At 46.4% G+C, this 24,363-nt stretch overlaps 1 protein-coding gene across 10 annotated transcripts in view; it reads left to right on the forward strand.

Moving 5' to 3' along the window:
• BRD9 (bromodomain containing 9) overlaps positions 1 to 24,363 on the forward strand; it is a 95,169-nt gene that overhangs the window by 63,542 nt on the left and 7,264 nt on the right. For all 10 annotated transcript variants that reach the window (XM_077491830.1, XM_077491828.1, XM_077491831.1 and 7 more), the window contains 2 exons: positions 3,766 to 3,862; positions 11,789 to 11,956. In XM_077491830.1, coding sequence (XP_077347956.1) covers positions 3,766 to 3,862; positions 11,789 to 11,956 — 265 coding nt within the window. The remainder of the gene's footprint in view (positions 1 to 3,765; positions 3,863 to 11,788; positions 11,957 to 24,363) is intronic.

Raw genomic sequence — 24,363 nt, forward strand, 5'->3', positions numbered from 1 at the left:
TCTGTGTATTGTGTAACAATTTGCCTAGTTTCTCCTAATGGCAGGCTATACAACCCATTTAGTTACAGAGAGGAGCTATGTCGGTCGGTGAATTACAGAGAAAAGGATATTACGGTGAGTACAAAAAAATCCTATTTTTCACCTTAATGCATTCTATGCATTAAGGTGAAAAAATATCTGACAATACTGCCCCCCTCCCAGCCCCCTCGTTATGCTTACCTGACCCCTCGACAGTCCCGCGCTCCTCCCTGACATCCTCTTTGCTGATCAGCCTGGCCGCTGATTGGTTACAGTGGATGGATTGAAAGCAGCGCAGCCATTGGCTCACACTGCTGTCAGTCACATACAATGACGCGGCGCAGTGGGGGGCGATGCCAAGTGATACAGCTAGCGGCTATTGCCGCCGGCTGTATCACGGGAGCGTGCCCGCAAGCACTCCACATCATGCGAGGGACCGCGCGTGAAGTTGTAGATTCCTTGCGGGTGGGAGCCGAGACAGCCGCCGAGGGACCCCAGAAGACCAGGTTCGGGGCCACTCTGCAAAACGAGCTGCACAGTGTGGAGGTAAGTATAACATGTTTGTTGTTTTAAAAAAGTGATCCTTTAACGTAAGCGTGTTGGCAAAGTTTGGGATGCAATAGTCTAAATTCACTAAAACATAGCAAACCGTGGGTATAAAAAATAATTACCCCCTTTTAAAATAATCACATTTTGTTGCTTTGCGGCCTGAGATGAAGACTTTGTTTGTTTTGTTTTTTTGTTTTTTAGCCAGCTGTATTTACTCATTCAAAAATTCGAAAATAGAATCACTGAGTTGGAAAAAGGATCACTTTGTTGAACCACCTTTTTGCTTTAATTAACTACCTCCTTACTGGGCACTTAAACCCCGCTCCTGCCCAGACCAATTTTCAGCTTTCATCGCTGACGGACTTTTAATGACAATTGCGCAGTCATATAACACCCTACTCAAATGAAATTTTTAGCATTTTTTTTCACACAAATAGAGCTTTCTTTTGGTGGTATTTAATCACCATTTGCATTTTTATTTTTTGCTAAACAAACAAAAAAACACAGAAGTTTTTGAAAAAAAAACACATTTCGTAGTTTGTTAGTTAGGCCGCGTACACACGGGCGGACTGTCTGTCCAACTTAGTCTGCTGAAACGTGTTTCAGCGGACAATCCGCTCGTGTGTGGGCTTCAGCGGACTTTTTCAGCGGACAGTCTGGCGGACTAAGTCTTTCGGAATTTCTGTAATACAGTCCGTCCAAACTTGGTTTCAGCGGACAGTCCGCTCGTGAGTAGGCAAGTTGGACGGACTAAGTATGGCGCATGCTCAGAAAGGATTTACACGGCCGAAGGTTGCATTGCAGTGTATTGGACGTCGAATTTCTAGTCCCGTCGTACGTGCCGTACACGTCATCGCGCAAGCTTTCAGCGGACTGTCTGTTCGTCGTGTGTGGTCAAGTCCGTTCATTCAAAAGTAGGACGGACTGTCTGTCGGATTGTCTGACGAACTTAGTTGGCCAGACAATCCGCCCGTGTGTACGCGGCCTTATGTTATGTTAGTTTGTTGTCAAATTTTGCAAACGGGTAATTTTTCTCCTTCATTGATATTCGCTGATGAGGCTGCACTGATGGGCCATGGTGGGCTCCACTGATGGGCACAGATAAGGCGACACTGATGGGTGGCACTGATGGGTACTCGTAGGTGGTATTGATATGCAGCACTGGTAGCGACGCACTGATTAATTTATAGAAAGAAAGCTCTGTCAGTCAAAAAAACAATTCATATGGGTACAGTGTTGCATGACCACATAATTGTCATTTGAAAGTGAATCTGAAAATTGGCCAGGATATTTTGTTTTTACCATGGGTTATATGCAGCTACCATAAGGTGATTTGGCTTATAGCAATGTTGGAGCCCCCTGCAGGAGCCCCACCACCTTTTCTCTCCCACTGTGCTCACTATAGTCTACAAAAAGAAATTTATGGGAAAAGATCAAAGGAATTCGTACATGGGACATCATAACCATGATTTGCCTTTAGATCACCCCAGTCCATCATTCTGTGGGGTGATCTAAAGGCAAATCATGGTTATGATGTCCCATGTACGAATTCCTTTGATCTTTTCCCATAAATTTCTTTTTGTAGACTATATATTAGGATGAGGATACCATATATTGTTTTTTTCTTTTTTCTTACAAATCAGGCACAATAGTTTAATCATCGTGCTCACTATAGTGTATGCTGCTATACTTGTCAATCTTCAGTAAATATGAATTACAGAGTTGGAAGTGTGGCCCTCCAGATCTTCTTGGATAACTACATGCACAGGTGTGCTAACTGGGCTGGCACCTGTTTTAAGTGTTTGTGAGGTGTATATGTTGACCGACCTGGAGCAGCGCTGCTTAAAGAGGTAATCTGATTGTCTAACAGAGAAATTTTCTCTTGGATCAGGACATCAAGAAGCAAGAACAATGTCCTGGTTAGGTTGGAAGAAAGATCTTATGGAGGAAAGAGGCTGTAGCCCAGACGTGGGCAAATACCATGGGTCATATCCAGCCCTTTGCCTCTGCCTGTGTGGTCCTTGGTACCTCTAGTGTCAGCATGCCACTCTAAGCCCCTCAACTTCCAAGCTTGGAAGCTGAAGGGCTTAGAGAGGCATACTGACAACTGTCTTTGTACACACTATGTAGAGCAGGCAAACTGCATGAAGTGGGGGATGCTGACTGAGGGAGCAGGGAGGCTTGGCTCTCCTGCCACTCTGCTACTGGCCTGTTCTACTTCCAGTGTACTGAGTGTACATCCAGCATTTTTTGTGTGTGCTGATCCTGTCAGCACTTTGATCGTACATCTACATCCAGTGTAGCTGCATGTTTTTCACCCCAGGGCAGGGGAACCAGTGTGGGGGAACATCCAGCCTTTATCTGTTTGCTCTGTGACGATCCTACTGGCAGCGCTCAGACCCCCAACTATTTCCTGCAGCTGCATAGTGTTTCTCCTCCCAGGACAGCAATTAGAAAGTCCCCCATATCCCAGTCTGCTGCACCATCCAGTTTTCGGTCCATGTGTACCCAACAAAGTCTGCCACTTACCAGCATGTGATGAAAGGCTCAATGACAATTGTGTATTTGTGTAACACTAAAGGATTAAATTAAATTTTATGTCATATAAAGTATAATTGGATAAATGAGGTATAACTATGGCCAATGGGTCACCCACTCAGCGCCACCTCGATCCTACAGTGCCAGCAGCAGGTAGATGTGTTGAACTATTCAATATCATATGTCGATGTCTCAGACATTAAAATCGAAAAAAATAAAAAAAATATACAGATAAAGCAAAAAATATAAAATGGAGATGAAATCAAAACATAAAATAAGACTAGCAGCTGTTTACTGTAATACTATTTAAAGGATAATGTAGCTGACTCAGAGACCCTTTGTGCAGGGGTAATCGCAATAAGAAAGGCCACCTTTTTCAAGTAAGGTTAGATCGGGAAATATTCCTAAAAGGCTCAAGGGATGGCTTCTGAAATTCCAAAAGAACAAGTTCTTTTGCTGGTAAAGACTAAAGGGCTTGTGTCCCTTACTGTGCTCATATAAAAGTATTTTAAGTCATGAATCATATTTTTCTGTCGTCATAAACCTGGGTGGTGGTTCCAAACCATTTCCTCTATGCATACATGTTATCAGTAGAATGGTAAAGCTGCCAGCCTATGGAGTTCTATATTCACTGTTTTGTTTTGTTGTTTCCTCTTTCAGATTGGAGACTCTGATGGCAGCAATTCTGTTCTTGATTTTTTGTCCATGAAATCATATTCTGATGTATCTCTCGAAATGTCAATTCTTAATTCTTTAGGTATGTTTGCATTGATTCTCATAGGTCCTGATTTTCGTTTTTTTGTGTTTATTTTTTTATTTTTTATTTTTTTTAACCAGAGTTTCTTTAAATATTAAAAGAAAACCTTTATGGGAGAAACTCATAAGCTTTTAATAATGCTAATGCCTGGCTTTCTCTGACCTAAATGCTTTCTTTATCGGGAACAAACACTGCAAGTAAAGTCAGAGGAAAATCCTAAACTCAGATTTTACAAACTTGTTTTGGATTGGTGGCGCAAAGTATTGAAGTCTTTGGTTTTAACAAACCTCTGTACATTATTAACTCTGGATTAAAAACAAGGATTCTTTATTGACACTTATTGCAGTACATGGTCACCATTTTGTATACTTTAAAGGAGGAGTACAGCCAAATCTCGTTTTGAGCTGTACTTTTCCTGTGGATCACAGGAGTGCATTAAGTTGTGCACTCCTGGGACCCTTTTTTAGCAGAGAACAGGCTAAAGTCTGCTCTCTACTGATGTCCGAGTCAGTCTGATCTCTGGACAGTCATCCCAGCTCAGCTTCTCATAGAGCCACTAAAAGTCTGAGCCTGCTGCTCCTGCCCCCTTCACAGCCCAGCGCTCCAGTGAGTGGGGAGGAGTCAGCAGCTCTCTGCTCACGGAGCTGTGAGACCTGGGCAATCTGCAGTGTTTGATCGCTTGGTTCTCAGTGTTAAAGCCAGGGGCAGACAGATGCAGCATCGGACCAATGCTGTATCCACCTAGGTAAGTATTAATCTAAAAAAAAAAAAAAATACCAATACTTCTCTTTAAATATGTAATGGCAGGAAGACACTTACTGAACATGTCGATTTAAAAGTATAACTTGATAAAATGTTGTTTCTCTTTTGTTCATTGACGGACACAGCTCGATTAATCTTGACTGTAGGGTTATTACGCCACCTTCAGGAGAGGACTAGGCAGAACATGTAATACATGTGAAAAACAGAACCTGTACAGTTCCGCCCAGGGAGGGTGGTCCCTCTGGCTATAACCCCTCAGCCTGCTTCCTGCAACTCAGTACATCAACAAGCAGTTTAACGTAAACTATAGGAGGGGTTGGTGCTGTGTCAATGACCTTCAGAGAAAAGGATTTTACGGTGAATACAAAAATCCTATTTTCTCTTTCGTTCATTGATGGGCACAGCTCCATTCATCTTGACCGTAGGGACGTCCCCAAGCAGTGTCACAATGAGGGGTGGAAACTGCAAACATAACTTCACCTACAAGCAGAGATGCCCCCCAACAGAGGAGCCACCATCTAAACTGATCTCATCACAACTTGCGGCCAACATATGCACCAGAATGTATTGACAACCAAATTGTAACTTCTCTTAACAGAAAGAAAAAGTGTAAATTGCAACGATTACACGGCTGCCTGCAAAACTTTGCGGCCAAAGCCAGCATCAAAAGATGCCCTTACATTTTCTTGTTAACAGGGGTCCCTCCGGCTATAACCCCTCAGCCTGCTTCCTGCAGCTCAGTTTTTTTTCTGCCTAGTGAAGAAGGACCTAGGCTCTCTGCCGGGACCATTGGTCCTGGGGTTTTTACTTTTGGATTTTGCCTTTTGCGCAAGACATTGATCCTGTGATCTTCGATCAACAGCCGGCTGGGTGATAGGCTGGATAATATAGATCCTTGTAGTCTCCCCAACTTGGCCGTCGAGCATGTGAAGGCCCTAGCTACGCACTTGGTCGGCCATGACATGCCCCTCAGGCTCCAGGGGTGGCCGATGAGCTATCCTCCGGGGCACACATATGACCGGACTTTAGATGTCTTTGTCAGTGTGCCGTGGCCAGCAGCCACTCCGTACTGCTCGGGTGTGGGTCTGTGATGGGATGCCTCCAGCTCGTCTGGATGGCAAGGACACCTCTCCCTGTCTCGGCAGGACAGAGCAGCTGGGCATTCCCTGGGGGGTCAATTAGGGGATCCCTCTAATTGCCTTTCCTCTCTCCCTGTCCCTGTATCCCCCCCCCTTGGGGGATGCTGCTTGACTGGGCTGTAGTGCGGTTTATGTACCTGGGCCAGGGGTCCTCTGGGGGGGCTCTGATCCTTGACTGAGGGCTGCGCTTGGCTGTCTGTGTCCATGTGCTGTCATCAGTCTCTGCTGGTGTCTGTGGGCTCTGCATGTGCTCCCACTATAGCGCTGTCCGCTGCCATATTCTGTATAGTCTCTGTGTACAGCATGATTGTCAGCCATTTTCTGTTAGCCTCTGAGAAGCATGGTCATCGGCCATTTTCCCTGTGTTTTTACTATACTAGGGCAGCCTCAGCGCGGTTTTTCTCCCCAGCGCTGGCTCCTGTGCTGCAGAACAGCGCGTTTTTTGTTCCTGGACACTTGTGAGCTGACGCATCACATAACGATCAGCGACAGCACGGCGCAGGATTTAGTCGGGGTGGTGAGTCCTGCAGTGGGGCCCCTCTGTCTGCTAACAGCTAGGAGGGTGGGATTGAGCACCTTGTCCTCAGTCTCCCAGGGTGACAGACAGGGTGGGTCAGCATGGCGCCAGAAGCTGGCGTTTCTTCCCCAGATCTCCCTGCAATTGCAACCGACTTGTCTGCAAACAGTGCAGTGCCTTTGGACGCTTTGTCAGCGGTCCTTGAAATGTTTGTTGCCAGGGTGAAGGCAGTGTGCGGGCGCAAAGGGGGTAAAAAAACTGCCTCTTACCCCCCCCCCCCCCCACCCCCGTCTTCCGGGGAGAGCTGTGATTCAAACTTCGGCCCCTGTTCTGATGTGTCAGAGGACACTGACCAGGACCGATCTGACAGTGAGGATGATTCCAGGTCTGCACAGGAAAAAGCGCCAGTTGGAGCACTTATCACCACTGTGCGTGATACCCTGAAAATGCAGGATGCAGCAGGATCCTCTGCTGAGGTGGCAGTCCCTTTTGGGTCCCGTAAGCCAGCCCGTACACCTAAGGTGTTTCTGTATCTGACTTATTTTGATAAGTTCATGTACAAGGAATTGGGAAGCCCACAACGGACCTGTGCAGTACCCCTTTGAAGAGAGCCTCCTTAAAAAATAGTTGCCCCCCCCCCCCCAGTCGAGGACCCCCAGTATTCAGGTTAAACAAAGTAACCACGATCCCGGTAGAAGGGGCTCCTGCATTTAAGGACCCTATCGACAAGTGGGCAGAGGCAGTGGCCCTGTCCATGTTTACGGTAGTGGGGTCAGCACTACGACTGGTACTGGCCACGGCATTAGTCGCAGACCCTTACTGAGGGGCAAAACTATTGCACTGTGAATTGGAGAAGCAGCAGTCTCCTCCAGTCTGCGTAGTGCTAGCAGACAAATTGGTGCATGGCCTTAAATATGTCTGTGATGCGGCCCTGGATACACTTCCCCTGCTTTCCAGAGCATCGGTATCAGCGGTGGTGCTGCGGCACCTGATCTGGCTGAAATGCTGGTCTGCGGACCAGGCATCTACAAAAGCCCTGACGCATTTGCCCTTCCTTGGTGAGCGGCTATTTGGAGCTTCACTGGATGACGACATTAAGCATGTCACAGGTAGGAAGAGCACGTTGCTTCCACAGTCCATGAAGGACAAGGAGCCGCGCCGCAGGCAAGGGCCCTCCTTTTCCGCTCAAGAGGCTTTTTCGTCCGCCTGGGACTTCAGGTAAGCTCTCCTAGTGCGACAGGGCGACTGCTGAGGGACAAAAGCATCCCTGGCGTCGCAAGCCTGCGAGCAAAAGTACTACCGCATGAAGGTTTTGCCCCATCCGACACAAGGGTGGGGGGTCGCCTTCGGGAGTTTGCAGCTCGGTGGGCCTCTCGGCTGTCTGACCAATGGGTCTGCGAATTGATTTCATCGGGCTACAAGCTAGAGTTCCTCTCTTGGCCACCAAACAGATTTTTTTTTCCCTTCCAGCATACCCTTACTCCCAGCTCGCCGGGATGCCCTGTTTGGGGCAGTAAGGGACCTGCTCAGCCACGGGGTGATAGCGCCTGTTCCAAAACCTGAAAGGTTTCAAGGATTTTACTCCAATCTGTTTGTAGTCCCCAAAAAGGAAGGGGTACGTACAATCCTGGACCTAAAAGCTCTTAATTGCTTTGTGAAGGTACAAAGGTTCAAAATGGAATCGATTCACTCCATAGTCGCTGCACTCCATCAGGGGGACTCCCTGGCGTCTTTAGACATCCAGGACGCATACTTGCATATACCCATATGCTTCAGGCATCAGAGGTTTCTGTGGTTTGCAGTGGGAGAAGAGCACTACCAGTTTGTGGCTCTCCCTTTTGGCCTGGCTTCAGCACCTCAAGTCTTTATCAAAGTATTGGCTCCAATTTTGGAGTTGTTGCGACAATGTGAGATCGCAGTCGTGGGTTACCTGGAGGATCTCCTCATGAGAGCAGCTTCCGCCTCAGAATTAAGCGAGGATGTGGTGATCACCATGCAAACTCTGCAGGAATCTGGGTGGGTGTTGAACCTCAAAAAGTCTGTTCTAGTGCCGACTCAGCGCCTGGCGTACTTAGGCTTACTGCTGGACTCCATGGAAGCGAGAGTGTTTTTCCCTTCAGACAAACTGCAGACTCTCAGAGAAGCTGTTGATGAACCACAGGTGGTCATTGCTGCATTTCTGAATGCGAGTTCTGGGCCTCATAGTAGCCTCCTTCGAGGCGGTACCATATGCCCAATTTCACACCAGAGTCTTGCAGAGGAAGATCTTTTCCAAATGGGACAAATCTCCGTTATCCCAGGATCGGCAGATTCGGGTGAGCCAGTTAGTCAGGGACTCGCTTCTCTGGTGGCTGAGGTCTCTGGCCCTTCAGTCCGGTAAATCGTTCCTGCCTCTTCATTGGATGGTGATCACAACAGACGCCAGCCTGACCGGCTGGGGTGGAGTGCTGGGGGTACAGTCGACCCCGGGCCTCTCGTTGAGGGAGGAATCCCAGTTGACGATCAATGTGCTCGAGCTTCGAGCTATTAGGCTATGTCTCTCCACATGGTCAATGAGGCTACGCGGGCGTCCGATCAGGATCCAGTCAGACAATGCCACAGCGGTGGCATATGTCAACCATCAAGGAGGAGCAAGGAGCTTGGCTGCAGCACAAGAGGTCGCTAACATCCTGCGGTGGGCAAAATGACACCTACCAGCCCTGCCGGCCATATACATCCCGGGAGTATAAAACTGGCAGGCGGATTACCTAAGTCGCCAGATGCTGGACCCAGGAGAATGGTCATTGCATCTGGAGGTGTTGGTGGGGGCACACCAGATGTGGATCTTCTGGCCTCTCGGCTCAATCCAAAGGTGCAGAGGTTCATGTCCAGAACAAGAGATCCTTGGACGGACACGTCAGAAACTGTGGCTCCATGGGAGCAGTACCGGCTGATTTACGCTTCCCCCCCCCCCCCCGCTCAAACTGTTGCCTAGTCTGCTTCACAGGGTGGAGGCCGGGGGGATTCCAGTGATACTGATTACTCCAGATTGGCCCCCGGGATCCCTGGTACGCCAACCTAGTACGCCTGGTGGCGGATGCTCCATCGCGGTTTTTGATCCAAAAAGACCTCCTATCGCAATGTCCGATACTCCATCCTGCTTTACCGTCAATGGTTTTAAGGGCATGGCTGTTGAAAGCCAGGTGCTAAGGAACAGAGGTCTGTCGGACTCGGTAATCTCCACTATGCTGAGAGCACGAAAGTCATCTTCTTGGAAGATATACCATCGTACGTGGAAGGCTTATATCTCCATGTGTGAGGAGATGGGGTGGCGTCCACGCACATATTCCTTTTCCAGGATCCTACTGTTCTTACAGCGAGGAGTGGATCAGAAACTGGCCTTAAGCACCATCAAGGGACAGATATCAGCCTTGGCTGTCTTTTTCCAAGGACCCCTGGCATCTCACTCCTTGATAAGCACCTTTTGTGCAAGGGGTTCGGCATGTACTCCCTTCTGTGCGACCACCCCTATCTCTGTGGGATCTGAATCTGGTGCTATCAGCGCTTCAGAAGCCGCCGTTTGAGAACATCAAGGAAATTCCCTTGTTAACTCTTTCTCAGAAAGTGGTCTTTCTAGTGGCTATTACATCTGCCAGGAGGGTTTCTGAGTTGGCGGCTTTGTCTTGCAAGTCGCCCTATCTGGTTATCCAAAAGGATAAGGTGGTGTTGCGTCCACAACCTTCTTTTCTTCTGAAGATGGTTTTGACCTTCCATCTTAATGAGGACATTGTGTTACCATCTCTGTGTCCTAAGCCGGCACATCCTAAGGAGGTGGCCCTTCATTCCCTGGAAGTGGTCCAGGCCTTAAGGGTATATCTGTCTGCTACGGCTCCTTTTTTCGGAAGTCAGATTCTCTGTTCCTTTCTGTTGCTGCGGTCTCCTTGACCACCATCTCACGGTGGATCAGACAGATTGTGGTCCAGGCTTGCGCTTTGATGGGGCAGGTGCCCCCCTTTCCTGTCAAGGCCCATTCTACCAGGGCAATTGAGCCCTTTTGGAGTTTCCGACATCAAGCGTCTGTGTCTCAGGTGTGTAAGGCGGCGACTTGGTCATACATTCACACTTTCACAAGGTTCTACAAAGTTGATGTAAGCGCATATTCTAATGCTGGCTTTGGCCGCAAAGTTTTGCAGGCAGCCGTGTAATCGTTGCAATTTATGCTCTTTCTTTCTGTTAAGAGAAGTTACAATTTGGTTGTCAATGCATTCTGATGCATATGTTGGCCGCAAGTTCTGATGCGGTCAGTTTAGATGGTGGCTCCTCTGTTGGGGAGCACCTCTGGTTGTGGGTGAAGTTACGTTTGCTGTTTTCCACCCCTCGTTGTGACACTGCTTGGAGATGTCCCTACGGTCAAGATTAATGGAGCTGTGTCCGTCAATGAACGAAAGGGAAAATAGGATTTTTGTTCTCACCGTAAAATCCTTTTCTCTGAAGTTCATTGACAGACATAGCACCCACCCCTCCTATAGTTTACGTTATACTGCTTGTTGATGTACTGAGTTGCAGGAAGCAGGCTAAGGGGTTATAGCCAGAGGGACCGCCCCCTGGGCGGGACTGTACAGTTCTGTTGTTTTTCACATGTATTACATGTTCTACCTAGTCCTCTCCTGAAGGTGGCATAATAACCCTACGGTCAAGAATTATCGAGCTGTGTCCGTCAATGAAAGAAAGGGAAAAGGATTTTATGGCGAGTACAAAAATCCTATTTTCCAGTAGAAGAGGGACCATCCAGAAAAGGGGTCACTTTGATGCAGTTCTGTATTCATTAATACATATGTTAACACATTTAATGTAAAAGTAAAGCTGTATAGTATGCAGCTTAAGGCAAATGCAATTTTTTTTCATCTCTTAAACGCTGCCGGATTTGTAAACTGGCACTGACTTTGGGAAGCAAAGACCAGCCTTCTCACCAGTTTCACAGTGCAGCACATTATGTCTTACAGTGCTCTAGTGCAGTCTATGGGGTAAAAATTTTTTTTTAAATCTAGTATTTTCTCAGGACTCCATTGGCACTTAGGAGTTTACAGAACTCTGCTGGTAAGAGTATATACCTTTTTGCTGCTTATTATGCACTTTACTTTTGCTGTATAGCTGTCTGTTTTCCAGCAGTGTCTTGGCTGAAAGATAACCCCCTCCCTGTTTGTCCTGGTGACCATTGTCATGGGGACAGACGTGAGCTTAAATCCAACATTTGATCATTGTCACCTGAATAGGAAATGGGCATACATCTTCAATAAATAAGGATTTTTGGTCGAGTGACAACCGTCTAAGAGGGGATTTGCCTTGAATTTTTATTTTTTTTGTATTTCTGTTAGGAATGTAGGAAAATTTCCCCAATGGGACACAGCAAAAAAAAAAAAAAAAAACTGATAGGGGTCTTTATCCACTCCCTACACAATTAAAAAATGACTTTACATACAGGTAACATATTCTATTCATTTATTCTAAAAGATTTATTTTAACCACTAGGAAAAGTGAAGAAAGAGCTAGACCATGAGGATGGACATCTTAACTTGGATGATACAGCTAAGCTTTTGCATGACTTCCATGATGTACACAATGACAGAGTTGGATCTCGTCCATCTTCAAACATAAGTTCTTTATCCAACAATTCAGAAAGAGATCACCATCATCTTGGTGAGTCATGTTTTTTAATAGGGGTAAACAGTGAAGTGCAAATAAGGGTTAAAAAATAATTTCAGGTAACAGTTAAACTGTCCACCCAAATGCATCAACTAACATTTAAAATGTTTGTAAACCCAAAATCTGTTATATTAATTCTACAGTACAGAACAGAGGGATTCATGCTTTGACCATGGGTTATATGCCACTACCTTCAGATGACTGGACACTGGCAAAACTTTGCTCAGACAGCACCCACTCACACCCCTCCAGCGCCCAACACCCACTGTATCAATCACATAACCGCACCAACTCCATGAGGCTCCAGGCTCCAGTTTTTTGTTAGTGTCCTCAGATGATGGACCCCTTTTGTTAGAATTTTTTTTTTTGGTTACGCAGATTACCTTTCCTCATTCGACTGACACTTTTATCAAAAACAGGATGCTTGTTGCTTAACGGCTCATTGAATCCTGTGTTATGCTGGCCATACACTATATGAAAAATCGCCAAAAATTTGGTTATTTGGCCAGGGAATTTGGATAATTGTTGGGATGTTTTTGAGCCGAAAAAAAACAAAGGACCAGTTTGGAAATTTTCCACCGAATGAACGATAAATTGGAAGGTTAATGTGTTTCCCATCCGAACTGTTTGCACTAGGTATATGTAAAAAAAGAACAAAAAAATTGATTCATTTATGTCTCAGAACGATTTATCTGTCATAACATGATGGCACTATTGTTTGCTCTCACGGTTGAATTTTCGTTTTTCGAAAATCGGTCCAGCCGTTTTTTTGTATAGTGCATAGCCATCATTAGGCACTCACCTTGCTACCCAGGTTTCTAGTTAGTGATGTAATGCTTATAAGACTTTTTAACTGCTATTTTTCACTGATGTAGCAAACTGATTGTTTGCTGTGGCCTAATACTCCAGAGTGACAGTCACAGGAACTCTGTCAGAGCCTGGGTTACTGTGATTCCTTCATACCAGGCATGCTGCAACCTCTCAGTCCGCATCTGTCCTGGGAGTATCCCGCAGGGGAAGATTCTCACTTTGCAAATGGCAGATTACAGACGCTTGGGTGCAGGAGGATATAGGACAAATAGTGAAAATTCTACTGCAGGCCCTGAGGAAACTCAAAGTTCCTCTCAAATTGATAGCTGTTCCCTTGTTCTGGAGCAGGATCTTACATCAACGCGGCTCCAGCCCCCTGAATAACACTCTCTCTGACGCCTAAAACGCGATGCTTATTGAAGAATTCTCACCTGTTCCAAAAGCTATTGTTATGGAAATGACCGGTGCCAACAACCATAAATGCCATTTCCCTCTCCTCCCCTGGACTATATTCATGCATTGCCACCTGCTGAATTGAACTTTGTCCCGATATAGAGAATTCAGTGTTCTCTGCAAAACTACAACTCTTGCCCTCTGCCTACTATTCTGCGTAGATGAGAGGAGGTCATCTTCCCCTTTTAAGAAAATTAACAAGGGCTTTCTGAATCCTACATAGGGCCTCTTGTCCGATCAGTGCCTTAAAAAATATATCTGTCCTAATTACTGCAGTTGTTTACTTCTGCTTGGCCTCCTATAGACCTGTAACTTTCTTTTCATACATCAGGGGACACAGATCCATAGTAGTTACTATGTGGGTTATAAGGCCACTGATAGGTGATGGACACTGGCACGCCCTAAGGCAAGAAGTGTTATCCCTATATAACCCCTCCCACTATTGGGAGTCCTCGGTTTTTTTTTCGCCACTGTCTAAGGTGTTGGTCACGAGTAAAGATGTGCTGTGCTGAGCTCCACTGGAAGCAATCCTTGCTGGGGCTAGCCATGCTGACCGGATCCGTTCAGAGTATCCTTTCATGTGCCTAAGGAATGGTACCCAGGCCTCCTGTCCGAAGAAATTAGGTTTTGCTTGCGAATGCTTCTTTTTTTAGAGAGCTGGACCCTGGGATCCAGTACTTTTTGGTAGTAAGACCATAAAGTTTTACTGGCAGGGTGCTGTTGCAGGTCCAGGATTGTGGATAACCTCTTGGTTTCCATTGTTCCTGAAGGTTTCCTGAAGTGAACTGTGTGTGTGTAGCTGCTGTTGGCTATGGAGGGAGACATGAGCAGGAGGTGGCATACTTCAGGTTTGGTGACACAGGCATTCCCTTTGACACGTTATTACTTTACCAGGCTGGATATTAATAGCAGCTTATAGCGCTGGACTATAACCTAGCAGTGTACATTCTTTTTAGTAGTGCCTCTGCTTTTGTGCTTCAAGTTATGAGTGGAAGAGGGACCAGGAACTCCTCTAAGGGTTCTAAAGGGTCATTGGTCAGATTGAGCCGTCAGGGGAGACTGTTGTTGCAGCTGCACTAGACACTTCAGTCCCTGTATATATCACACAGGCTTTCTCTTCTACCATTTGTAATTTGGAAAAGAAGATTGATGCTATGATATCTCTTCATAGTGGGTCTAAACATAGCAGATCCCCATCCAGTGCTCAGGACCCTCTTATTGAGGTGCAAGGGGCAGAGGAACAGGAAGATCTTCCAAGAGACTGGAAGACTTGGAGACTTGGAAGATACCAACATATCCTCTTTTGAGGATCCTAATATAGGAGTAGCATCACAAGACAGGTTGCTTGTGCACTCTTACTAAATTGGTTTGTTCTTTTTGCTGCCTGCAGCGCAGGCTCTTGATTATCCCACCTCTGGTTTCGGATCATTAACACCTCCCCCATCTGGGGATGCTTTTCCTAATTCATTCATGGCTAAAAAAGCTTATGTATTCTGAATGGGAACATCCAGATAAACCATATTATGGAATATTGTACTATGGAAGAGGATTTCTATAAGAAATGGGGGATTCCAGCAATTGATGCTGCAATTGCCTCAGTGAACAAGAGTCTCGTGTGTCTGGTGGATAATGCACTAATGTTAAAGGATCCAACAGATAAAAAGTTGGAACTTCTTTCCAAAAGCAATATGTCTTTAGCAAGTTCAGTAGCGCAGCCGGTTCTAGCGGCAATTGGTGTATCTCAGTCCATTAAGGGACAGTTTGTGGAGATACTTAAGATTCTGCCTCATCAGCAGGCCCAGCAAAGGGCTGGTGTATTAGATGCACTATGTTTCACAATAGATGCTATGAAAGATTCTATCATTCAAGCCTCACGGCTTATGCTTGGACTAGTGCATTCTCGCAGAGTTCTGTGGCTGAAAAATTGGTCACCCGAAGCATTGTGTTAAAAAGCCTCTTGGCCAGTTTCCCCTTTCATGGTGAACGACTATTTGGAGACGATCTGGATAAATACATCCAAAAGATATATAATGGGAAAAGCTCTCTTTTACCAGTAAAGAAGTAGTTCAAACATTTCTCTTTTTTTAAGCGTGCTTCCTGACTTGTGTCAGGGGCATTGGCCTCTAGGCAGTCTCGATGGCCTCAACCATCAAGTTCAAGGGGAAGGCCCCAAGGGCAGCACCAGGGTCAAAAGAGATCTTTGGGCAGAAAGCACACAATGCTAAAGCCTCCTTATGAAGGGGCGCCCCGCTCGCTCGGGTGGGGGGGAGGCTCCTGCAATTTTCAAAGATCTGGCAGGAACAATCAAAAGGGTTGCTTCTTCAGTTTCTCTAGGTTACAAACTAGAGTTCCAAGAATTTGTCTCCTTGTTTTCTAAGATCAAATGTTCCCAGGGATCCAGAGAAAAAAAGTCTTTCTAGCTCTGGGTCATCTATTATCCCAGTTGGTGATATCAGAGGTTCCCTTAGAGGAACAGGGCACAGGTTTTTATTCAAACCTTTTCACGGTTCCACAACTAAACGGAGAGGTAAGATCCATTCTAGATCTCAAAGATATATGAATCGGCACGTAAATATCCAATCCTTTCGCATGGAATCACTCTGATAGTTGTTTCCATCCTCCAAGGAGAGGAGTTTTCAATCGATATCAAAGATGCATAGCTCCACGTGACAATATTTAACGCTCACCAGAAATTTCTGCGATTTCTAAATAGAAAATCATAATTTTCAGTTTGTGGCCCTGCCATTTGGTCTATTTAGATGATCTACTTTTAATAGATCATTCAGTCTCGGGTCTAAACCAGAGTCTGGTCACAGCTGTAAACTACCTGGAATCTCTGGGTTGGATACTCAACCTAGAAAAATCCTCCTTAAAACCATCAAGGAGATTACAGTACTTGGGGCTGGTCATAGATACCATACAGAAGAAGGTATTCTTACCCCAGACAAGAATCGGTTCCATTATTGAACTAATTCAACTTGCCAAAACAAAGAAAAATCCTGATTGTTAGGGAAGATGGTGGCCTCCTTCGAGGCTGTCCCTTACGCGCAGTTTCACTCAAGACTGCTACAAAACACCATCCTGTCGGTCTGGAACAAAAAGATTCAGGCTTTGGATTTTCCAATACGCTTATCCCCTGACGTACGTCGGAGCCTAAATTGGTAGTTGATATCCAGCAATCTCCAAAAGGGGAAATCTTTTCTGCCAGTATCCTGGAAAGTGGTGACCACAGATGCCAGCCTTCTAGACTGGGGAGCAGACCTGGTGGAACAAAAGGAGGTGATTCTGGTGGCCCAGAAGATCTTGGTTTAACAAGATCATAAAGATGGGGGTAGGAGTCGATTGGACTCTGCCATTATGGCCAGACCTTCTCGCACAAGGTCCGGTATTCCATCCTGCCTTATGGACGCTAAATTTAACGGTTTATTGAAACCCACATTCTAAAAGATTGTGGGTTATCTTCTTCAGTAGTGTCTACTTTGACTAATGCCAGAAACCTGGCTTCCAGTATAATTTACTATAGAGTCTGGAAGGTATATGTTTCTTGGTGTGGATCCAGGGGTTGGCACCCCAGGAAGTATCTCATAGGTAGGATCCTTGATTTCCTGCAAATGAGATTAGAAATTAAGCTGGCCTTGAGTACTATCAAGGGCCAGATCTCGGCCTTGTCAGTGTTTTTTTAATGGCCCCTTTTTTCTTCCCACTCTCTGGTGCGTAGCTTTATTCACGGGGTAACACGGATTAAGTCTTTTGAGCCTTTACGGGAAATTCCCTTGGTTCTTTTGACAAGAAAGATCATCTTTTGGTTGCCATTTCTTCTGCTAGAAGAACTAGGGGCTCTGTCTTGTAAAGAGCCATATTTGATCATGCATAAGGATAAGGTGGTTTTGCGCCCTCATCCTGATTTCCTACCAAAAGTGGTGACGGGTTTTCATTTAAACCAAGATATTATTCCTTCTTTCTTCCCAGAGCCTCAATCTAGGAAAGAGAAGGCACTACATTCCCTTGATTGTAGTAAGAGCGATCAGAGTCTATTTAAAGGTGACCACTGAGGTTTGAAAAACAGATGTTTTGTTTGTACTGCCAGAAGACCCAAAAAGGGGACAGGCAGCATCAAAAGCTACTATTTCCAAATGGATTCGTCAAGTGATTGTTCAAGCTTATGGCTTAAAGAATAAAATTCCTCCTTTTTTCATTTTAAAGCACACTCAACCAGGGCGATCAGTGCCTCTTGGGTGGTGCATCATCAGGCCTCTATGGTTCAGATCTGTAAGGCCGAAACTTGGTCTTCAGTTCATACATTTACCAGATTTTATCAAATCGATGTTAAAAGTCGTGAGGATATTGCCTTTGGGCGCAGTGTAGTGTTTCTCCCTCCCTTCAGTTGCTGTTGCTATGGGACCTCCCACATAGTAACTACTATGGCTCTGTGTCCCCTGATGTATGAAAAGAAAACAGGATTTTTAAAACGGCTTACTTGTAAAATGTATTTTCTTTGTACATCAGGGGACACAGAGGTCCCTCCCTTCTTAGTATACACTTGTATTGCTTGGCTACAAAACTGAGGACTCCCAGTAGTGGGAGGGGTTATATAGGGAGTACACTTCTTGCCTTAGGTGATGGACACTGGCACGCCCTATCAGTGGCCCTATAACAAACATAGTAGCTACTATGGCCCTGTGTCCCCTGATGTACATCAAAGAAAAGGATTTTACAGGTAAGCTTTTTTTAAAAAAACTGTTTTATCTCTCATGTGATATTATTTTTTTTTTGTCTAGCTTTTGCGATGCAAAGTGTGATGCATTTCTCCCATTCTAGTTAAACATCAATGTAGTCTTTCTGTTGCTACATAAATCACTGCACTCTGTGGTGCTATTTTATTATACCCTTATTACACCCTGAATTTTCATACCCCACGGTGCCTTTGTGGCCTTTTATTACCAGATTCCTGAACTTAACTTTTAAGCCATTAGACTGGATGCTGATGATCCCACTTCTTCTTTTTGGTTGATCCTGCATCTTTTACGGGCTCATCCCCCTGCCTTTCATTGTGTAGTACCTGGATCTAAACCTGATGTTCTTTCACATTCTGCCTTCATTAACAGACAACTTTGTATATGTCTGATCATGTTTTCATGAACATAATCCTTTTGGCATCCCTCGGTTGCCCTTCCATGAAAATGTTTCTTGGGTTCTGTTATCGATTCTTTGGAGGCATTCCGTGCTCTGTTTTCCCCACCTTGGGTGCCCCCTTTTCTCTTACGCTGCATAGGAACAGCATATCCTGGAAGCTCATTTAATTGCTTCCCTGGTGCTCTTATCTCCTTTTGCGAGCTATACCTTCTCTTGTCCTGTCTTGAAGGCATGTCGCTCACAATTTTATACTTCCCCTTATGGGTGGGGTAAGGATGGTCATATCTGGTTACATGCCATGTCTTCTCTATAGAATTGAACATTCTTCTGTTTTCCCACAGGGTGGTACCTCCCATGGGAATCCTCCTTCCTCTTCTACCCACCTAGTTATTTTGCCGCCTTCTAGAGCTCCTATCCTTGCAGCCAGAGTGTCCCCCCGTTGCAGCCAACCTGTGAAGAGAAGAGGAGAGCCACCTCCGTCACCTGTTTGATCACTGCGCCGGGAACATCACAGCTTTCAGTTCAATAGCTGTGTGTTCCCAGCCGCGCGCCATCACGTACAGCCCCTCCCCCTTGTCCGGGCACTTTGATAGACAGATCATCCGTCCAATCCTGCAGGTGATCTGTCTATCAAAGTGCCCGGACAAGGGGGAGGGGCTGTAAGTGACGGCGCGTGGCCGGGAACAAACAGCTATTGAACTGAAAGCTGTGTTGTTCCCGCGCTGTGATCAAACAGGTGGTGGAGGCGGCTCTCCTGCACTATAGCATGATATAGCTTTTCATGATGGGCGGCACCAGGGGGCGGGGGTGGAGCCCTGCCCCCTACCCAGGCCACGCCCCATTTTCGGCTCCATTATCGGCCATTTTTCTCTTTCGGAAAATTGCCGAAAAGGGCATTTTCGGCCGATATGTTTCGGTGGCCGAAATTTCAGTGCATCCCTATCTGCAAGGCCTACATTGAAGTCTTCTAATCTAAGTGATGATGGGAAGATTGGAGGAAATTAGACGAAGGGGTAGGGAGTTGAACTCTTATTTGCAGCCAATTTAAACTACGTCCAATATCCAGGCATTTAAGATTCTGTCCATTCAAATGTCCACAAATGATCAGACCTCTCCCCCACTTTGGAGCGTGGAGGTGCCCCTTCATGTCCAGGAGGACTTGCCCACAGGTTTGAGAGATTTGGGGGTCAGGCTTCCAATGAAATTGGACTCTTGACTTGGGTTTTGCCTTAGATACTGAAGCCTGTGAATAAGGAAAGGAACTCTTCTTGTTCTCAGTGTGGGTGATGGGGTGATATTATTATTTTTTTTTATTTTTTTTGTTTTTGCCTAGGCTTCTTCTGTTGGAATAGAAAATGTTAACTGATAGGAGACACACATAGGAAATAAGGGAAATCCAATAACCCATATGTGCAGTAGAATTCATGCTAAGAGTGCAGGACTGTCAGCATGAATTGTAATCGCTCTACAAATAAAGGATTAGCATGGAGTAAACATGGATTACATTAGGGGAATAGATAAAACCCTGGAAAAGGAATGACAGGTTGCAGTGCAAGATCTTCTAGCAAAAACAAGGCATTAGAACAAGTCCCTAAACTAGAGCCCGACACAACAGGGCTCCTGTTTAGAGTCCAACGTGTTGCACTGCAAACAAGGACAACTTCGCTGTAATACATGGCAAAACTTTGACTATACTTTGAACGAAGTGTTGGAAACAGGAGAGGTTCAAAAGCCCAGAGTTGACCAGGTCACTGTAGGGGGCTGCAAGGACTAACGAAGGTGGATCCGTGTTCCTTTTGGAATTGGAAGCAATGGTGGGTATGTGCTACCTCATGCTAAATGGCAGCAAAAGAACACTGTGTGCATGCATGACTAACCACCTAGTGACAGCATTTAATTCATCTGTTTTATCCCTTACCATGTAGGGGATAATTGTGGATACAAGCTGATTTTATAAACAAAGTAGCTTCTGATGCTCAGCCAACATGGCCTACTCATCAAAGAAGAAACCACTGTAAGGAATAAATAATAGTGAGGAGACCTCCACCTTTTCCGAGGAGTGCAGGAAAGATCACACAACACCCATGTGTATCAAATCTGCTTACCAGATCGCAAATAGTGGAGCATAAAAAAAAAATTTTGGCAGCACAACTTCTAATTTCTCTCAGATAGAAAGATGATCACTAGGATGTGGTCTATTCAAATTGATGTCAATCCTCCTCAATCACCATACATTGATCGAAAAAAGCAGCAATCAAAACCCTTCAGGCTCCATTGTTCCAGATAGTTTACACATATCATGCAAGGCAAGAGGTGAAGCAACAAAACATAGTGAAGCCCGCTTATAAAAATGTAAAAAAACGTTATTGTAGTACAATAACTTACAAGAATGAAGTTATACACTGACGTAAAAATGGCAATAAAGATCGTCAGAATTTCATATCCAGCATGCGCTGCATCAGTCAGCCTAGGCTGATGTATCAGAGGATGCGTACCAGGACCGTTCAGACAGTGAGGATGACTCCGTGTCTGGGTCAGTGCAGGAAAAGGCGCTTGTAAGAGCACTTATTACAGCGGTGTGGGATACCCTAAAGAAATGGGCATCTCCGATTGTTGACCCCCCCCCCCCCCTGGTATCCAGGTTAAATAAAGTAACCACAATTCCAGTGGAAGGAACTCCTGCTTTGAAGGACCCTGCCGACAGAAGGGCTGAGGTGGTTGCCCGGTCCATGTTTACGGTGGTGGGGTCAGCATTGTGGCCAGTGTTAGCCACGGCCCTGGTGTCGCAGACGCTTACTGAATAGGCAAATTTTTGCACCATGAGTTGGAGAAGCAACAGGCTTCCCCAGTCTGCGTGGAGCTGGCGAACCAGATGGTGCAGGCCTTGAGTATGTCTGTGATGCGGCTTTAGACATGGCCCCCTTGCTCTCTAGAGCCTCTGTATCAGCAATAGTGCTACGTCACCTGATTTGGCTGAAATGCTGGTCTGCAGACCAGGCATCTAAGAAAGCACTGGCGGATTTGCCCTTCCAGGGAGAGAGGCTATTTGGAGCCTCGCTAGATGACATTATTAAGAATGTTACTGGGGTTAAGAGTACGTTGCTCCCACAGTCCAGAAAAGGTAAGGAGCCACGCCATAGGCAAGGGCCCTCCTTTTCCGCTCAGAAGCGTATATTTCGTCCCCGTCCGGGTCGGCAGGTAAGCGTTCCCAGTCCAACAAGGAGTGCCTGCTGAGGGACAAAAGTGTCACTGGTCTAGCAAGCCATATAAGCCTGCGAGCAAATCTGTTATAGCATGAAGGTTTGCCCCCTCCCGACTCTCGTGTGAGGGGTCGTCCTTGGGAGTTTGCAGCCCGATGGACCTGCCTACTTTCCGACCAGTGGGTCTGCAAACTGGTTTCCTCAGGGTACAAGATAGCGTTTCTTTCTTGTCCGCCAAACAGATTTTTTTCCCTCCAACCTTCATCTTCTTCGTCGGGAAGCCCTGTTCGGGGCAGTACAGGACCTGCTGTTGCGCTGGGGGATATTACCTCTACCGACGCCAGAAAGGTTTCAGGGATTCTACTCCCAATCTGTTTTGTAGTCTCAAAGAAGGATGTGGTCTGTCCGGTCCTGGACCTCAAGGCCCTTAACAGCTTTGTGAAGGTACAAAGGTTCAGGATGGAATCAGTTCGCTCAGTGGTCGCTGCACTCCATCAGGGTGATTTTCTGGCTTCCCTGGACATCAAGGACGCATACTTGCATGTCCCCATATGCATCAAGCATCAGAGGTTTCTGTGATTTGCGGTCGGGAGCGAGCACTACAAATTTATAGCTCTCCCTTTTGGCCTGGCGCCAGCAGTGAGGGTCTTCACCAAGGTGCTAGCCCCAATTTTGGCTTTGCTAAGGCAGCGAGGGATTGCAATCGTGGGTTACCTCGACGACCTCCTTCTGAGAGCAGCTTCCACTTCAGAATTAAGGGAAGATGTGGCAATCGCTATCCAAACTCTTCCGGAGTTTGGTTGGGTACTGAACCTACAGAAGTCGATGTTGGTGCCGACTCAGCGCCTGGAGTACCTGGGCCTGCTACTGGACTCCTCCAGAGGCGAGAGTCTTTCTCCCTTTGGACAAGCTGGAGACTCTTCAAGCTGCAGTGAAGTTGTTGGTGTCCCGTAGGTGGTCGTCACTGCGTTATTGAATGCGAGTCCTGGGTCTCATGGTAGCCACTTTCGGGGCAGTACCGTATGCTCAATTCCACACTCAGGTCTTGCAAAAGGAGATCCTGTGCAAATGGAACAAATCTCCGTTGTTGTCCCTGGATTGTCAAATTCTGGTGAGCCAGCTAGTTGGGGATTCCCTGCTCTGGTGGCTGAGGTCGCCGGCTCTTCGGTCCGTGAAGTAGTTCCTTACTCTTCATTGGATGGTGATCACAATGGACGCCAGCCTGACCGGTTGGGGGGTAGTTTGGGGCATAGAGTCAGCCCAAGGTCGCTGGACCCAGGAAGAATCCCGCCTGCCCATCAACGTGCTGGAACTTCGGGCGATCAGGCAGTGCCTCTACACATGGTCACAGAGGCTGCAGGAGCGTCTGTTCAGGATCTAGTCGGACAACACCACGGTGGTGGCATATGTCAACCATCAGGGAGGAACAAGGAGCTTGGCTGCAGCACTGGAGGTCACTCACATCCTGCGGTGGGCATAACGGCGCGTGCCAGCTCTGTCAGCCGTGTACATTCCGGGCGTAGAAAACTGGCAAGCGGACTACCCAAGTCATCAGATGCTGGACCAAGGGGAATGGTCGCTACATCCGGATGTATTTCGGCTCCTTTGCCTAAGGTGGGGCATGCCAGATGTGGATCTCCTGGCTTCTCGACTCAACCGGAAGGTACAGAGGTTTGTGACCAGGTCAAAGGATCCCTGGGCGGACGCGGAAAACACGTTGGTGGCTCCATGGGGGCATTATCGGCTTATTTATGCTTTTCCCCCACTCAAACTTCTACCACGTCTGCTTCGCAGAGTGGAAGCTGAGTGGATTCTGGTCATTCTGATTGCCCCAAATTGGCCTCAGCATCCATGGTATGCCAACATAATTCAAATGGTGGCATCTATATTGTTCACTACCTCCCTCTCATCTAGGGACTCCCCTCTTTTCCCAATATTGGGAAATCCTTCTTTCCCCCCCCCCGGATTGGAACATTCAGAATATAAGACCCTTACTTCATCTGGCAGGGATCAGGCCTCACATTTCCTGTTTGGAAATCAATGGCCCTCTATTACAGATCTAACTGATAATGGGGGACAATTCCAATTGCCATTCTGGAAAGCAATACAAATACACCATTATTTACACTCGATCCCTAACCCGACACATTTTAACTTCAGCCTGGCGACTTTTGAGGATTATTGCACAGGCGAGGGAACCTTACCCTTGAGTGTTATCTAAAACGTAGGAATTACTCTACTCCCCAGTAGAAAGACCTGATCTAACATTCATACAGAAATGGGAAACTGACCTACAATGCAAGTTTACTAATGCCCAAATTCAAATGATCATCAGATTTTCTTTAGGGCTGCGGAAATTAACGATTAATTGTTCGATTAATCGTTAATTTCTTTGATCGATCAAAATTATTTTGATCGAGGACGATCCGCGGAGTGAGCTCCGCGGTCACGCCCATAGGAAAGGCCGCGGCTTCGTCCTAGCTCCGGAGCCGCGGCCATCTTGGTCCACCCGACGGCGGCTTAGTAGTGGCGCGCTGACGTCATCATCGCCCGCCTGTTTGTTCCGTCTACTCTGAATATGGATGGGTCTGCCTGCTGTCTATTCCGGACAGAGCAGACAATCGTTAATATTAAGGTATTGGGGAGATGTGGGCAGTAAATTATGGGGTAGATGTGGACATTACAATATGGCAGAAATGTGGGCAGTACAGTATGGCAGAGATGTGGGCAGTACAGTATGGCGGAGATGTGGGCAGTACAGTATGGCAGAGATGTGGACATTACAATATGGCAGAGATGTGGGCA

This window comes from Lithobates pipiens, unplaced genomic scaffold (assembly GCF_037356315.1).
Source record: "Lithobates pipiens isolate NorthernLeopardFrog02 unplaced genomic scaffold, aLitPip1_a1.2 Scaffold_19, whole genome shotgun sequence".
Taxonomy (NCBI): Eukaryota; Metazoa; Chordata; class Amphibia; order Anura; family Ranidae; genus Lithobates; species Lithobates pipiens.